The sequence below is a fragment of the Canis lupus genome, chromosome 9 (assembly GCF_003254725.2).
Source record: "Canis lupus dingo isolate Sandy chromosome 9, ASM325472v2, whole genome shotgun sequence".
Taxonomy (NCBI): domain Eukaryota; kingdom Metazoa; phylum Chordata; class Mammalia; order Carnivora; family Canidae; genus Canis; species Canis lupus.
The window spans coordinates 61,855,621-61,871,463 of NC_064251.1; the positions used below are offsets into that span (position 1 = coordinate 61,855,621).

Genomic DNA, 15,843 nt, shown 5'->3' on the forward strand with positions numbered 1-15,843 from the left:
AGCAGACTAGACACTGCAGAAGAAATGATCAGTGAACCTGAAGACATAGCCATAGCTTCTATCCAAAGTGAAACAGAGAGAAAAGAAAATGACAGAAAACAAGTGAACAGAACCTCACTGATCTATGGTACAATATCAAATATTTTAACATATGTGTAATTGATGTTCTCTGAACAGAAAAGACAAGGAAAATACAGAAAGATACTTGCAGAAATGGCCCCAAATTTCCAAATTTGGGAAAGAAAACTAAATGGGATTGAGATAAAAACTAGAAATCTTCAATCCAAAAAGCTTAAGAATCTCCAAGGAGGACACACACACACACCACAGCTTATCATAATCAAACTGTGGAAAACTAATGATGATCAAAAAAAGAAAATTAAAAGCAGTTAGAGAAGATACATTATGTTTAGAGGAACAAAGAATAATGAAAAAGTTATTCTCATCAGAAACTGTGGAAGCAAGAAAACAATGGTACGACAAGGCCTTCCCTGGTCATCCTTCTAAGCCACCACCACCCCCCAACCATCCACCATGTCCCATTCTTTGTGGCCTTAATTATTAACTTACTGTGGTCTCTCAATTCACTAAAATGTAAGCCCCAAGAGGGTAAGTTTTTAAAACATGATTCGTCTCATTCACCACTTTTATCCCCAGTGCCTAGAAAAATATCTAGTTATTTAGTAGGTGCTCAATGAATATTTCATCAATAAAGTTGTCTTCCAGGCAGAAGAGTATAAAGACAGAGCAGTAAAGCATCCTCAAACTATTAAGAGTTCAGCACAATTACAGCCTAAGATGTGCAGGGGGAGGGGGAGGAAATAAAGCTGGAGTGTGAGATTGATGTCAAGTTTTAGAGGAATTTGTAGGACATGCCATGGATCTGGAGCTTCATTCTGCAGGCAGGGGTTTTAGGTAGAGGAATGCTAATACTCTGCATTTTAGAAAAATTACTCTGGCAGCCCCTTGTGCCAGATGAACTAGAGGGGTGATTTGGAGAGCAGAGAAACAAATGGAGAAGCTATTAAATTAGTCCAGGTGAAAGCTGGTACAGAATCGATGGAGGCCAGGAGCAGTGAGGATGGGCCAGCTCTGGAAAGCTCTTCAGGAGGTAGAACATACAGGAGTTTCATTGAGTAGGAGTTTGCGAGCAGCTACATGGTAAAAGATAAAGGAGAGAGTTTTGACCTGTATAATTGGGTAGATAAGGAATACGGAAGGCAAAGTAAATTTTAGAGAAAGGTGGTGTATTAATGATCTATTGCTGTGTAGCAAATTTCCCCCAAACTTAGCGGTTTAAACTCACAATCATTTATTATCTCTCAGTTTGTGTGGGTCAGAAATCTAGGCTTGGGGACTCCCTCTTGTTCAGTCTCTGAAAAGGCTGCAATCAGCAGGATGGCCAGAACTATAGTTACCCCAAGGCCAGACGGGGAAGGAGCCTGGGGGTAGGCCTCAGGCCCCCCTGGCTATTGGCTGGAGACATTAGTCCCTTGTCACCTGGACCTCTAGAGGAGTTCACAACATAGCAGCCGGCTTCCCTCAGAGTGTGTGAGCAAGAGAGTAAGAGAAGGCATTCCAAGACGGAAGTCATAGTCTTTTTATAATATTTTTTTAAAGATTTTATTTATTTATTGATGATAGTCACACAGAGAGAGAGAGACAGAGAGGCAGAGACACAGGCAGAGGGAGAAGCAGGCTCCATGCACCAGGAGCCGGACGTGGGACTTGATCCCGGGACTCCAGGATCGTGCCCTGGGCCAAAGGCAGGCGCCAAACCGCTGCGCCACCCAGGGATCCCTTTATAATTTAACACTGAAAGTGACATTGCATCATTTCTGCCCTTCGCAGTTTTTGGAAACAAGTCACTAGGTGTAGTTCACACGCAAGGGGAGGGGATGACACAAGGGCATGATTACCGGGAGGTGGAGATCATTGAGACCATTTTAGAGGCTAGTCAGTTTGGATATGCTAAATTTAAGGAACCCAACCTCCCAGTTGGGACTACTCTGGATGTAGATGGATATGTAGTTCAAGGCCTCTCGTTGATTCTTCAAAAGAGAATCTCCTCTCGTTGAAATGTAGCTTGGAGCCTTGGCATGAGTTCACAAGTAATGGCCAAGGGCCCCTTTTTCTTCCCAACCTGTTTTGGAAGCTTCTAGAAGGGCTAAAAGACAAGTAACTTTGAATCCCCAGAGTACCTCTTGAGTAGGAGGTGGGCAACAAACACATAATTGCTGACTCAAGCACTTGCATGAGAGCAGGGTATCATGTGATTGAAAAGCTTGCCCCTTCTCTCTCTCCCCTTTTAACAATTCCTGCTTTGCCATCAAACCAGAGAGAGGTTTCCCCCGCTCTAAGCTGCAGGTTTATGATCTGCATAAAGTGGCTGTTAGACTAGATGAATAGTTTAAAAAAAAAAAAAAGCATAAAGCTTTTTTCTCTGGGGACTCCAGTATATGAAATAGGTAAAAGTTAATTTGATTTGGCCTCCCCAGTGCTTCCCCAGAAACGAATCCCATTTTGAAAAACACTGGACCAAATAAATTCCTGACTTTTTTGCCAGCTCTAACATGCCAGAGTTTTATGACAAGATAACCTCTAACTTCCTCCCAGGACTATTATTCTGTTTGTTGAGATCCATTGGTGCTACGTATTTCACTGAACTTATGAAAAGAAAACAAATTGTATTTCCTTGAACTTGCAGAAAAATAAAGTAAAGCTGACCTTTATTAAATGTTTACTATGTTTCAGGTACTATGCAAGATATTTTACATAACATTATCTTTATTTAATAAAGATAAAATAAATAATAAAATAAATAAATAAATAAATAAATAAAATAAAATAATAAAATAAAAGATAAAATAAAATAAATGTCCTACCCACCCCCCCTCTTGCCACCCCCACCACCACCACCACCGCTAGATTGTAAACTCCATGAGAGTAGGGAACTTTTCTGGTCCACTGCTACATTTCTAGAAGCTAGAATAGTTCCTGGGTTATAGGAAAGCATTCAATAAATATTTTTTGAATGAATGAACTAAGGTAAGTACTATTCTTATTCCCATTTTACAGATGAGGAACCTGGGTTAGAGCTGTTGAGTAACTTGCCTGTAGCTACACAAGTTAAAGGCAGAACTAGGATTTGAAATGAGCTCCTCTGGATTCTAAAGCCAAGTCATGCCATTTCTCATTGGTGGGATCAGTAGGAAACTGCAAAGAGAGCTAGCATATATCTAGCACCTTCTATATGATGAGCATGATCCTGGGCAGCCCGGGTGGCTCAGTGGTTTCACGCCTCCTTCAGTCCAGGGTGTGATCCTGGAGACCCGGGATCGAGTCCCACGTTGGGCTCCCTGCATGGAGCCTGCTTCTCCCTCTGCCTGTGTCTCTGCCTCTCTCTCTCTCTCTCTCATAAATAAATATTTTTTAAAAAAGATTTTAAAAATAATAATCCTAAGCACTTTATACTTCCATTAGCAGCTGACCCTTCAAGTCAGCTATTGTTACTCCCATTTTTCAGATGAGGTATATGAAGCTCAGTGAGGCTCATAAGCACCACACCTAGAGTGAGAGGCAGAGGTAGTACGGGAGCCAAGTCTTTCTGATTCCAAAGCATTTCTGTACAAGACCCTGCATTGTCAGCTACATACACCAAAGTGTAGGTTTTGGAAAATACCACACCATCGGTGGGTGCAAGTCAATATGGCTATTGAGGTTTTGCCTTCTCCAGCTTTCCTATAGCTTTATTTTCATGAAATCACTGTGCATTGAGCTAAAAACGTTCGTCCAGGTTGAGAAAGCACGAGTCCAAGCTTCTGAGATGTAGCAAAAAGCAGCTGATGACTAAGGATGACAAACGCAGGCACCGTAGCCCCCTGCTGTCTCTAGCCTCATCACCACCACATGCCCCAGTCCAGGTCTGAAGTTAGATGGATGATGTCACCAGAGCCTCTTAAAGGGCTCATCACTCACAGCCACTTGTCCTCTATTATTAAGCAGATCTATAATGCATGTAACATCTTCTACTGAATTTCCATTCCTTTCTCTTCATGACCAGGGAAAGAAAAATAGAGTCAGGATGACTTTTTCCAGCTCCTCATCCCCATTGGCCTTCACTGAAGAATAACCTCATCTTGAATTACCTCCCCAAAATGGTCATTCAGGCCCTGGTTTCATTAATAAGGATGAAGCTACAGTTTCATAATTATCATCTAACTAATGCACGTTCTATATAGACAAGCAAATGGATTTCCTCTCATCTTTTCTTCTTGAGTCCACACAGGAGGGGACACATTGGTAGCTTTTCCTTTTTCTCTCCTTTATTCTCCACTTTATTTTTTGAAACTTTGGAACTGTATCAATTCTACCTTATCACCTCCTATAGAGTTAATGAGAGTCCTCCTGAAAATCTGATGTCCTCATTGTTCGAGTGTGAGTCTAATTAGAATTGTGATCTCAAGGATCGGGAGGAGTCATGTAGGAGAAGGGTTGTTTCAGGCAGAGGAAATGAGACACAGGGTGCTTACCCCCTCTTAGAGCTTGTGAGGAACTGAAAGAGGCCAGAAGACAAAGCCTCCCCTGAAGCAGCAGGCTGGATGGAAGAGCAGGTGTCAAGGACAAATGGTGTGGGAGTTAGCCTGGGGTGTGGCCAGTGTGGCCAGTCCACGCTCAGAAGGACTCCATGCCTGGTTTAATGCTCTGTTGTCACCATTGTGAAATTTAAAATATTTTTTGAACAGGGGGCCCCATGTTTTCATCTTGCACTGGATCCTACAAATCATGAAGCCAGTCTTTGGGGAAATCCATCGGCCTTTCTGAGATTCAATTTCTGCTTTTGTAAAATGGAGAGCAGAGTCTCTCCTTCAAATACAGTGTCATGAGTATTAAATGAGATTATGAATCATTAGTCCGTTCTATAGTAATTGGTGCCTAATAAACAGTCCCTTCTCCTTGGCTAAGAGGGTCTATCAGAATCACCTGGCGGGGGGAAGGGAGGGTTATTTCTCAAAATTCATTTGCCAGGGTTCCACTCTGAAGGATTCTGACTCCTAGATGTGGGTTGGGGGACGTGTAGTGGTTAGGGCCCTACAGTGATACTGAGGTACACCTGAGGTTAAGAAAAGTAGCCTTGGGTTTTCAGAGATCTAGCTAAGAAGCAACTTAATAGAGGAGAGCAATGGAGAGGGAGAAATTGATGGACCACTACTGATCTTTAACATAATAAAAAAAAACCTGTTAAAAAAGAAAGAGGTCACTGATAATGCTGAAATGCACTATGAGAACTCATCCCATTATCAAGGTTCCTCTAAAATTTCCTGCTGTCCACTGGCCTGATAAGTACACCCAGAGGAAGAAGGGCCATGGACAAGAGAAGCCAGGGTCAAGACCCAGGTTGGGGGCAGGTTTGAATTTCTCTTCCCCTTAATGATCCTAATACCATACTAGATTCCTGAGGAAAAAAAAAAAAAAAAAACACTGTAGCTAGAGGGAGTAATCCTGAATTATGTTTATCCTGTCCAGATTTTAGGCTTTGACATTCTTCTAATGAAAAACCTGAAGCCTATCCTACTTGAAGTAAATGCAAATCCCAGCATGAGAATCGAACATGAGCAAGAAGTGAGTACTTTGAACATCTTGAACATATTGCCCTACAACTGCATGTGTGCTCTCTCTCTCTCATGTTGTTCAGTCAACTAAACAAGATTAGGCATCCTCAAATAGGCCCAGCAAACTTCTGCCTGAGTCTAAATGATTTCAGTTTTGTTGAGCTCTGAACAGAGTCTATAAATATAAGACCTATCCGACCCATGGTAGCTTCCCAGAATGCTGTTCTTCCAATTTTTAAGGTCTGTAGACATAGAAGCAGCTGAGCCTTTCCATCCGTTTTGACATGAACTAATTAGTTAGCCTCAGGAGTTGAGCTAATTGAAATTCTATGAATATGACTTAGCCATGTTGACATACTTGAATCACTAAGATAAATAGTACATTTAACAGCGGTTATATTTTTTCCTCCACCCCCCTCTTAAAAATGCATAAAAAAGATTGGAAGGAAATACACCAAATACTAATATTGGGTGGGGGGGGGGAGCAGATTATGTGGATTCTTTTAAGGGGATTCTTAGCCCCTTCTTATATTTCCAAATTGTCTGCAATGAGCATGTGTGATTTTGATGATTGGAAAAACATAGTGCTCTTTATGTATATATTTACCCTTTATATCTTTTGTTGATTTGTTATAGGAAATTGCCATAAAGGGGGGGGGATTTTAAACAATTGTCTTCTATAGATTAATATAAACAAAACCTAACTAACAGTACAACTGGTAGAGCCGGGGCTGATAGGTACTTGGTACCAAGTCACTCCCACCACTGTAACACAGAATCCTTACCCATTCAAGCTTTCTCCAGGGGTGTTTGAAAATGTCCCCAGCCTTGTTGATGAAGAAGTGAAGGTGGCCGTGATCAGAGACACACTACGACTCATGGACCCACTTAAGAACAAGAGAGAGAAGCAGTAAGTATTTTTTACATCATTTATTTCCATCAACTCTGCTCGCCAAGTCCTAGTCCTAAGCCATTTGGTTCTTAGAACATGGCAACGTTGTGAGATTCACATATTAAACACTCTAATCCACCATATTTTCATTTATGGATATCAGCCTCCAAACACAGTGACTTAAAATCAGGAGATGGAGACTTGTATATGAATCTGACATTTGAGATTCAGCTGATGTGTTTTTAGCTAATCATTATTTGGAATCTAGAAAGTCTCTTCCACAAACCCACTTTCCCTAGGAGAGAGGATCGCCTCTGGCCCGCCACTGTTCACACAGTGCTTCTCTCGGAAATGCTCAAGCATAGGACAGCAAGTAAAACAAAGCCAAAGAGAGCATCACAGTTTGCTTAAATGTGACAAAGATCATTTCCTTTTTACTTTCTCCGTGACATTTACACTCTTGCGTTATGAGCTTTTGTGTTTCAACGCTCACAGACCCAATTTAAGGAAATTCTGGAAGTTCTATAATCTTTACAGCAGTTGTAATTCCCTTCCGTCCCACCTACTCCAGGGCACCTTACTCCAAGGCCTTGGGATGTTGGTAGGCATATGTGCCCCGCCCCTCCCTCCATGGAATCATCCTGAAATGAATGGCATTTCATCGGAGTATTTTGTTTGTTTTGTTTTTGTCAAATTCCTGGCTCTCACAAAGTATGGGTTGAGTAAATATCGTTATGCTTGTTTTAGGCAGAAAAATCAAAGACAGGCATTTCAAATAGCATTCTTTGTACCCCCGACAAATCAGATTGACCTACACGCTCGAAGACAAATAAAGCGCTTGTCAGCTATGGTTCAAGACTGCAAGGAACACTGACTGCCCATTCCTGAGCAAGCGGTGCTCTGCAGGTTCCTCTCCCGCAGCACCTCACTAGCTGGCCTCAAGCTGAGATATTGTTAGACTACTCTGCAGTGGTACTTCTCCCCTGGCTGCACCTTGGGATCATCTGGAGAGCTTTCATCAATACCCGTGTGAGGGCCCTCACTTCTAGAGACACTGATTTTAATTAGTCTGGGCTGGAAGCCTGGCCTACATAAGTTTTTTAGGCTCCCCAGGTGATTCTATCATGCAGCCAAGGTTGAGTGCCACTGCCTGGCAGGAAATGTCATTCTGTAAGAATATTTGTCAAATTCTGAGTCAGGCTAGATGGTGCCGGCTCAGTTGACTGCCTCTCCCGGGTGTTCTTCACCACGTGAGGCAGAGATTGCCGTTGTAGGCAAGGCTTGGCTGAGAACATTCACCTGCAGTTCATAGGGTCAGTCCCACCAGGTGTGGCTTCCACTGATTAGAGCTTCAAAATGGTGTCCGGTCAGGTCTGCTGCATCCTTGGTGCGGCTCCAACACCACAGCAGCAAGTAGCGGGTGTGTCCACTTACATGGGCACACAACTGCTTGCTTCAGCCATCCTCCTAGGGAAAGCAGCAGATGGATTGCAGTTGAGTCAGATTAATTGTAATAAAACTCATTCCTTGCCACTCTACTCTCTAAGGGTTATGGATCTCCTTCACAGAGATTATTAGGTCTTGAGAGACTGTATGGCATTGTGGGGAGGTTTTGGTGGCCATCCATGTCAGTATGGCACACGAGTACAGCTCTTTACAGATGACCTTGACACATGAGCATTCTGATTTTTTTGGTGGGAACGAATTCAAAGGCTATTGTGTGCCCCTCACCCAGAATAGGAAGAGATATAAGAATATCACTATTTTCACATTAAATGGTATCGAAACACAATTGCCTTTTTTTTTTGTTTTAGTGTTTTGCTTTATCTACAATTGGCATTGTGGATCGTCTCTGTGAGCTGTAGATTGAAAATTTAAAAGCGATGGGGCACAGGACCACAGGAAGGAAGGGAAAGACATTACGACTTGTCAGTCATAGGTAGCAGAACCTTGTTTTAACTGAAGGAGCATTGGCTTTTTTTATTTTTTTAAAGTTTTATTTATTTATTCATGAGAGAGAGAGAGAGGCAGAGACCCAGGCAGAGGGAGAAGCAGGCTCCACGCAGGGAGCCCGATGTGGGACTCGATCCCGGGTCTCCAGGATCACGCCCTGGGCCCAAGGCAGGTGCTTAAACCGCTGAGCCACCCAGGCTGCCCAGCATTGGCTTTTTAAATTGATAACCAGGAACAGTTAAAACTTCTAGAACTGAACCTTGATTCTAATATAAAACCCTCCACTTTCCCCTTTTCTTACCCATAATATAAGGGTGCATATTAATAGCCAAGTGTCATTTATTGACAATTTTCCTAAATTTCACCTTTAAAAAACCCCCAGAAATGATTGTCCATGAAAGTACTTTGTAATCTGTAAAGTGCATTTATACATAAAGGATTATTATTACCATTTTGGTAGCTTTATCATGCAGATAAAAAGGCTAAAGTTATCCTCCACTCCTCTGTGTAGACATGTTTCAGAATAACTTGAGAAAGCACTATGCTTATGCCCACAGAAAGTGCCCAGTGGGGTAGAGCTGAGTCATGTGTGTCCAAATCTGAGACCATGTCTTTCTGACTGCAGAAAATGATGTCACATAGACTTCTGGGTTGGGAGGTAGCTTTAGAAACCAGAGTGGCTTGTGTTTAAATAGGATCTGACCTAAGCCTTTAAAAAAAATTGCTATCCTAGCCTTTCCCTACAACTTTTTAGAAAAAGAGGGTCTGAAGTGTCCCTCCTTAGTTCCTTCTTGAGTACAGATTATCAGCAGGACCAGTGAGGTGGGTCTTCACGCTCCCCAAATAGATAGAATAAAAATGGTAGATAGATGTCCTGACCTCTTCATGCCTCTAAGCTTCCTTGGGAAGGTGTGGAGGGGGCTTGTGTCCATGTGTGAGGCATCTTTACACACCCCAGGAGCTTATGGGCTGGGGTCAGTTTCCTGATGGGGCTGAAAGCAGTCCTCATGCCTTCCATGGGGACAGGAACTTGTGACTCCTGGGACCCATCTTGGCATAGCTGGAAGCTTTCTCTTGAGCTCGAATCAAGTTCTGACCTCAGAAATGTTGCAGAGCTACATGAGCCTCAGTGTCCTTTGCTATGAAATGACATTTAAATGAAATATTGAAACCTGTTGATAAATAGTAGCCACTTAAATGCTTAGTTTACTACTCAACAAAAAAATTATTGGGGCTCCTGGATGACTCAGTTAGTCATGGTTAAAGGTCTGCCTTTCGCTCAGGTCATGATCGAGCCCCACATTGGGTTCTCCACTCAGTGGGAAGCTTGCTTTTCTCTCTCTCCCTCTGCCTGTCAGGCCCCGGCTTATGCTCACTCTTTTACTCTGTCTCTGTTAAATGGATAAAAAATAATAATAAAAATAAAATTATCAGGCAGCCCGGGTGGCTCAGCGGTTTAGCACCGCCTTCAGCCCAGGGCATGATCCTGGAGACCCGGGATCGAGTCCCACATCAGGTTCCCTGCATGGAGCCTGCTTCTCCCTCTGCCTGTGTCTCTGCCTCTCTCTCTCTCTCTCTCTCTCTCTCTCTCTGTCTCTTATGAATAAATAAATAAAATCTTTTAAAAAGTAAAATAAAATCATCTACTAGAGTATGCGAAAACAAAAAATGAAGCCTAGCTATCATTATCTTTCCCGGTATACTTAAAGTAGAATTTTGAGTGTAAAACCAATGACATATCCTAAAACTGGAGCTGCTAGGTCACTGCGGATTGGAGCTGGTTGCCAATGGAAGGTTCTGTTTCCAAGTAGCAAGATGTCACTGGCCTAGGCATATTTCTTTGTTGGATTAGGAAAAAATATCTTTGGCTCCTGAAGGAATAAAATAGCCGTCATAGGAGAACCCTTTTGAACTATGATAACATTTTGTAATATCTAGTGACTCTGATTTACATACTAGGGTTCTTTGGAGGCACTGAAGGGACATGGGAAGGGTAAGTCTGATAGGGAGGGACTCTGGAAACATTATGTATCTATAGACACATATATGGTGGTAACACTCACATAAAATTAGCTATTTAAATTCCATGTCATTTAGTATATTCACAATGTTATGCAACCGCCACTACCCCTACCTAGTTCCAAAATGTTTTGTTACCCCGAAAGGAAACCCTGTACCCATGAAGCAGCCACCCCTCATTCCCACCTCCACCAACCTACTTTCAGCCTCTGGATTTACCTATTCTAGATACTTCATATAAGTAGAAACATACGATATGCAGTCTTTTGTGTCTGGCTCCTTTCACAGCATGTTTTCAAAGTTCACCCATGTTGTAACACGTATTAGTGCTTTATTCCTTTTTATGGCAAAATAATGTTCCATTATATGGATATACCATATTTTATTATCCCTCTGTCACTTGATGGACATTTGGGTGGAAGTAATGAACTGTTACATGTTGGCGTTCCACAGCAGATTTCATTTGAGAGCAAAGAATCCTTCCTGCTACAAGAAATATTTTAAATTCCTGGTTTACTTCAATCCCCTCATTTTATTGAGAGAGGCACAGACTATTAGAATCAAAGAGATCTTAGAAACCATCATGCCAGTCAGCTCCCTGGTTCAAGAACCTCCCCCCTAAGCATCCCTGATGAAGGAGCAGCATGTGTCCTGGGGAGGCACTGGATGTGGCATCATCCTGGTCTGGGGTGAAGTTTTTAACCTCTTATCATTGTACTGAGATTGGCCAAGGCACTCTGTTCTCTGATCTGGTATCTAAAATGGGGATCAAGGTATCTCCTGGGCTGGATTGTCATGGTCATCACATGAAATGACACCCAGGAGAGAGCCTCACAACGTCTGAAAATATTAGATGAATGCCAGTTGTTAGGCCCACCAACTGACCAATTAGGCTTTGAAGTTCTGTTAGGGTGACAAGTAGGTCACCAGCTTCTGAGGCAGCCCATCTGAGTTGTGTACATAGTGGTTCTGCACGTGTGAATCATACAAGACGAAACCTCAGTGAAGAGGTCACAAAGCTAGTTAAAGGCAGAGTGGGAACCAGATTCTGGGTTCCTGACCTGTACAGCAGTGTCCACTTCACTTTGCCATGTGGCTCCATTGACCTCCCAGCTTCTCCTTCTATTCAAAGTAAAGCTTTTAAGATAAGGGGTGGGGGACCAGGAAAATCAATGGATTTTTCCTTTTCTCAAGGGATTTAGGCAGCCTAAGTCTTTCTTTTTTGAAACTCTTATCCAAAGCAGAAGTAAACAAATTGCATTCCCCGATTACTTAAAAAACAAAGTGATTGTTCCATCAATTGATTAATTTTTGGAAGGTCGGTTTACCCTGGGGAGCCTTCTCACTGGTATTTTTCTTCATTTCCTGAACATAGGCTCCTTTCTCAGGAATCATAGCCTTTAGGACCCCAGAGAAGTGTAAGTGAAGCCTTGGAGGGACCACAGGTGATTTTTTTCAATATCGTGATGTCATGCAGTGCCTGGGAGCTGTGATATAGACTGCCTAACCCTTATTCAGAAGTGTGTATTTGGAACACGATTTATATAAGGCACGGAAACTCCTTTTCCCCACAGCAACATCTCAATACCCTCTCCCACTTTCATTTACTTCCTATCACAGCAACAACAACCTGGTGTATTATAAGGGGAGGAGTCAGGCTGCCAGGGCAGCTTTTGGCCTGATTCAGAGAGGTCTGTGCCTCTAAAGCCTTCATTGGGAGCTCAGGCTTCACTTCTCACCTTGAGTCCAAGCATGTTGATCAGATCCTGAACCATATTCAGAGCCAATAAATTAAGTGAATCCCCAAATCTCAGCTGGGGCTTGTACCAAGACCAAGGAATGTAACTCTGTCCTGTCCTGCAGAAGAATACAAAAACACATGAATCAGAGGTCCTCCAAGCCCAGACCTCTGCCACTTAAACTCAGTATATCCTACTGAAATCCCCTCAATGGTAGGGAAGAGAGACTCCTAAAATATCTAGACTAAACATGCCTTCAAAAATGTGAGACATCTTATCAGAGAGTGCTCCTCTGCAAACAGTCTTGCAGAAGAGTCATCTAACCATCCTGACCAAAGGCCCATCTGTGCTTGCACAGCTGACATTTTGCTGAAATTCTGGGTTTCACTGATTCCTAAGGATTCCTTTGTGACAAGACACTACAGATCAGCACACACTGACCCCAAGCACTTTTGAAGATTTCACGTAAATCGGGGAGTCTGCGTCACAAAGAGATGAATAATTGCATTTTTTGTTGTTGTTTGTCATTGACACCATGCAAGGATTAGAGACACAGCTACTGGCTCTTAGAGTATTTACTGCGCACTTACTGGGTGCCAGGGAGAAGACCTACACAACTCAATTAGCTCACAAGCCAGTGGGAAAGGCAAGACCCACACATACAAGTAAGGTAGAAAGTGCAAAGTGCCCTAAAGGTAAAGACAAATTGTCGAAGGAGAAAAGTATAAGGACAGATTATTTGCTGATAAAAAGAGTTTAAAAAAATAAAACAGAAAAAGCAACCTGACAAGGAAGAGGTGGCATTTGAATTGAGGTTTAAAGAATGAGTAAATCCTCAAATGAGTATTTGAAACACACAAATGATGAAAGGACAGTCCTTGTTGGAAGAAACAAAGTCACGGGGCTCGGTTGGGGGACTTAAAGGGTACAAGACAGCTAGAGAGGCAGGTGCATGAAGTGGATTCACGGAAAGGAGGTGCTGCTGGGGAAGTGGATGAAGACCCAGAGGCCAGAGGCCTCAAAGGGCAAGCTAAGAAAATCAAAAGCTTGTTTTCATCAGTCTGTGGTACATGAAGGCTTTAAGAGTATCTGTGAGCCCATTAACTACATAAAATGTTGTATATGTGTGTATTTTTTCCTGGAGAGAAGACCAGAAATTTCATCATGTTTTCAAGAAGTTGAGAACCCCAACAGTCCTATTCACATGAGAGGGCACAGGGAACTGAAGCAATTTGTCCAAGGTTGGGTGCTGTGGCTTCAAGATACATTATGCCCTCTGTACCTCCAAACGCCTCACGTTTTGGATGGCAGTCAGCAAACTAGAAAAATATGTGTGCATTTCCAAGTAAGAACAGACAGGAAATGACTAATGATAAGTGCATTATGTTATGGGCAAGAAATAAAACCAGACAACTCTCTTCCATTTGAAAGTGTTTAAGCATTAAGTCAGAAGTAACCAGTAAAAAGCCTCTTTTGTGTGAAGTTTGTTGAGCAGGAACCATTTCTGAGACTTATGGGAAAGGTGGAATTTCCTGTGCTGAGCGAGAGTGTCATTTCAGAGGCCATTAGACAGGAGCTGAGGCCCTCTGCCCATAGGCAGGCCCACTGTCCCACCCCAGCAGACAAGAATATGGCCAGTCAGGCACCACTATAGGGAAGTGGTGGTGCCAAATTCTACAGAGGCCCTTTCAGAGTCATTCCAGGTAGAGGTGGGGGTAGCAAAGGCACTTGGAAATTTCCTCGGGGGTTGCTCAGTCAGCCTTCAATGTTCCTGGGCTTTTAGATGAGGAGTTGTTAGCCTTCTGGAAGGAGGCAGCGTGGCCTGGCTTCAGGAGACCTAGGTTTTGGTACCGGTTCTTCCTGGCCTTGGAAAAGTCCCTGTATTTTCTGCACCGGGTTCCTCATCAGAAATGAAAATAAGGCAATGATAGTGGCTGCTCTGCCTATGTGACAAGGAAGAGTTGTTTCTGGAGTGTGTTCCACTCATGTGCAGGGGTGTCTCCACGTCCTCCCTCTTTGGCTCACGACGGCCATGTGCGCCAGGTGCTAGTCCCACTCCTCCCTTACAGATGAGGACACCGAGACTCAGAGAAGCCCGAGAGGCCACGTGACGGGCCTGAGGCCTCACGACGTAGAAGCAGCAGACCGAGATTCAGAGCCAGGTCTGGTTAGCTCTTGCCTTGAGAGAGAATGGATGTGAACGAAAGAGATGTGTGCCCACAGGGTCTTATCATGTCATTACCTAAGAGTCCCTTTGGGCAGGGACTCGTCTTTGTATCTTTAAGTACTGAACAGGAGTAGGTGCTTATGAGTGATTGGTGAGCGAGCTCTGTGGCCAGCTGGGTGGCTACTTCATTTTCAGTAATGTTCAAATCCAGAATGAATAAAATGTGAGCCAGTGTGCGGAGAATGCCAATGTGCAGCAGGATCTCCACATGATACAAGAGAGTGAACAGCACCTTACAGGAAATTATTTGTTTGTCACTGTAAATCCCAGACTGCGAAACAGAAGAATGTAGGGCGAGCCAAGAATTAGGTGGAACCACATGAAATGGTTGGCATTAGACCTTTTTTTGGACCTACAAGAATGGCAGTTTCCAATGATTCAGCTCTATTAGCTGGCCTGGAGAGGTCAAGGTAGCCTTCTTGAGGGAGTTTGGGCTTATGTTCCCTTGGGTTGGATTTGGTGAGAAAAGAGAAACAAGTTTTGAGGAGGAAGGATTTTGTCTTAGAGTCAAGAGAACCCCTGAGGAAGCAGGAAAGGAGACCCACTCATATTTTGAACGCGCAGGTAGGAGAACACAGTGGGTGATAGTGGGTGCCCTGGAGTCAGATGCTCTGGGGTGAATCCTGGCACTGCCACCGACAGCTGAAAATGTTACAGAACTTCCTCCCCTTTCCGTACTTTGATTTCCTCATCCGTAACAGGGGGTTTGCAATAGGATGTTTCTAAAGGGGCAAAGCAATGAGAACTTCTTAATTTGGAGAAAGAGAGAAGAAAATGTCACTTATTCCTAACAGACTATTTGCTACAGGAAATGTCCAATCTGAGTGTATTTAAATAAGCCAAACAATATGTGTAACCTGGGGACTTTCTTTTTTTTTTTTAAGGGAAAAACAGTGCAAAGGTAGAGGTGGCAAAGTAAGTGGGAAGGGAGCTCCAGCACTGACAGGTTAATTTTTGGCTGTGAGGATGAATTTGATTTCCCTCTAATTATCTGCTAGATTAAAAGAAATGAAAGATCAAAATTAAAGCCAGTTTTAGTTATCCTTTGAAAGCCCTTGGTTATCACACCAAATGGTGGGCAATATTCTCCAGTTGCTTTCTTTCCTTTTCATTCAATTTCCATTTTTTCCTCCACTTTAAATAGCACAGGAGCCTCTGGCAACCCTTGCCACAAAGGCTAATGTGAGGTGGTGGAAAGAGGTGGGAGCCACCCCCACGCTCATCCTCCCTTGGCAGTGCTCGCCTCAACAGGGAGGATCAGCCCATGGAGCTGTTCAGTGTGTGCGCTTCTTGCCAGGGTGGATGTCTTTATTTGCTTGGAAAGGATCGTGTTATTCCTCCAGACTGTCTATGCCTCCGCAGCACTAGAGGCCATCCCAGAAAAGCTGCCAGCACGTGCAT

The 15,843-nt window shown here is 43.2% G+C and overlaps 1 protein-coding gene across 6 annotated transcripts in view; it reads left to right on the forward strand.

The window, feature by feature from the left end:
- Positions 1-15,843, forward strand: part of TTLL11 (tubulin tyrosine ligase like 11) — a 245,235-nt gene that overhangs the window by 109,400 nt on the left and 119,992 nt on the right. For all 6 annotated transcript variants that reach the window (XM_049114499.1, XM_035720940.2, XM_049114502.1 and 3 more), the window contains 2 exons: positions 5,527-5,622; positions 6,407-6,522. In XM_049114499.1, the coding sequence (XP_048970456.1) occupies positions 5,527-5,622; positions 6,407-6,522 (212 nt within the window). The remainder of the gene's footprint in view (positions 1-5,526; positions 5,623-6,406; positions 6,523-15,843) is intronic.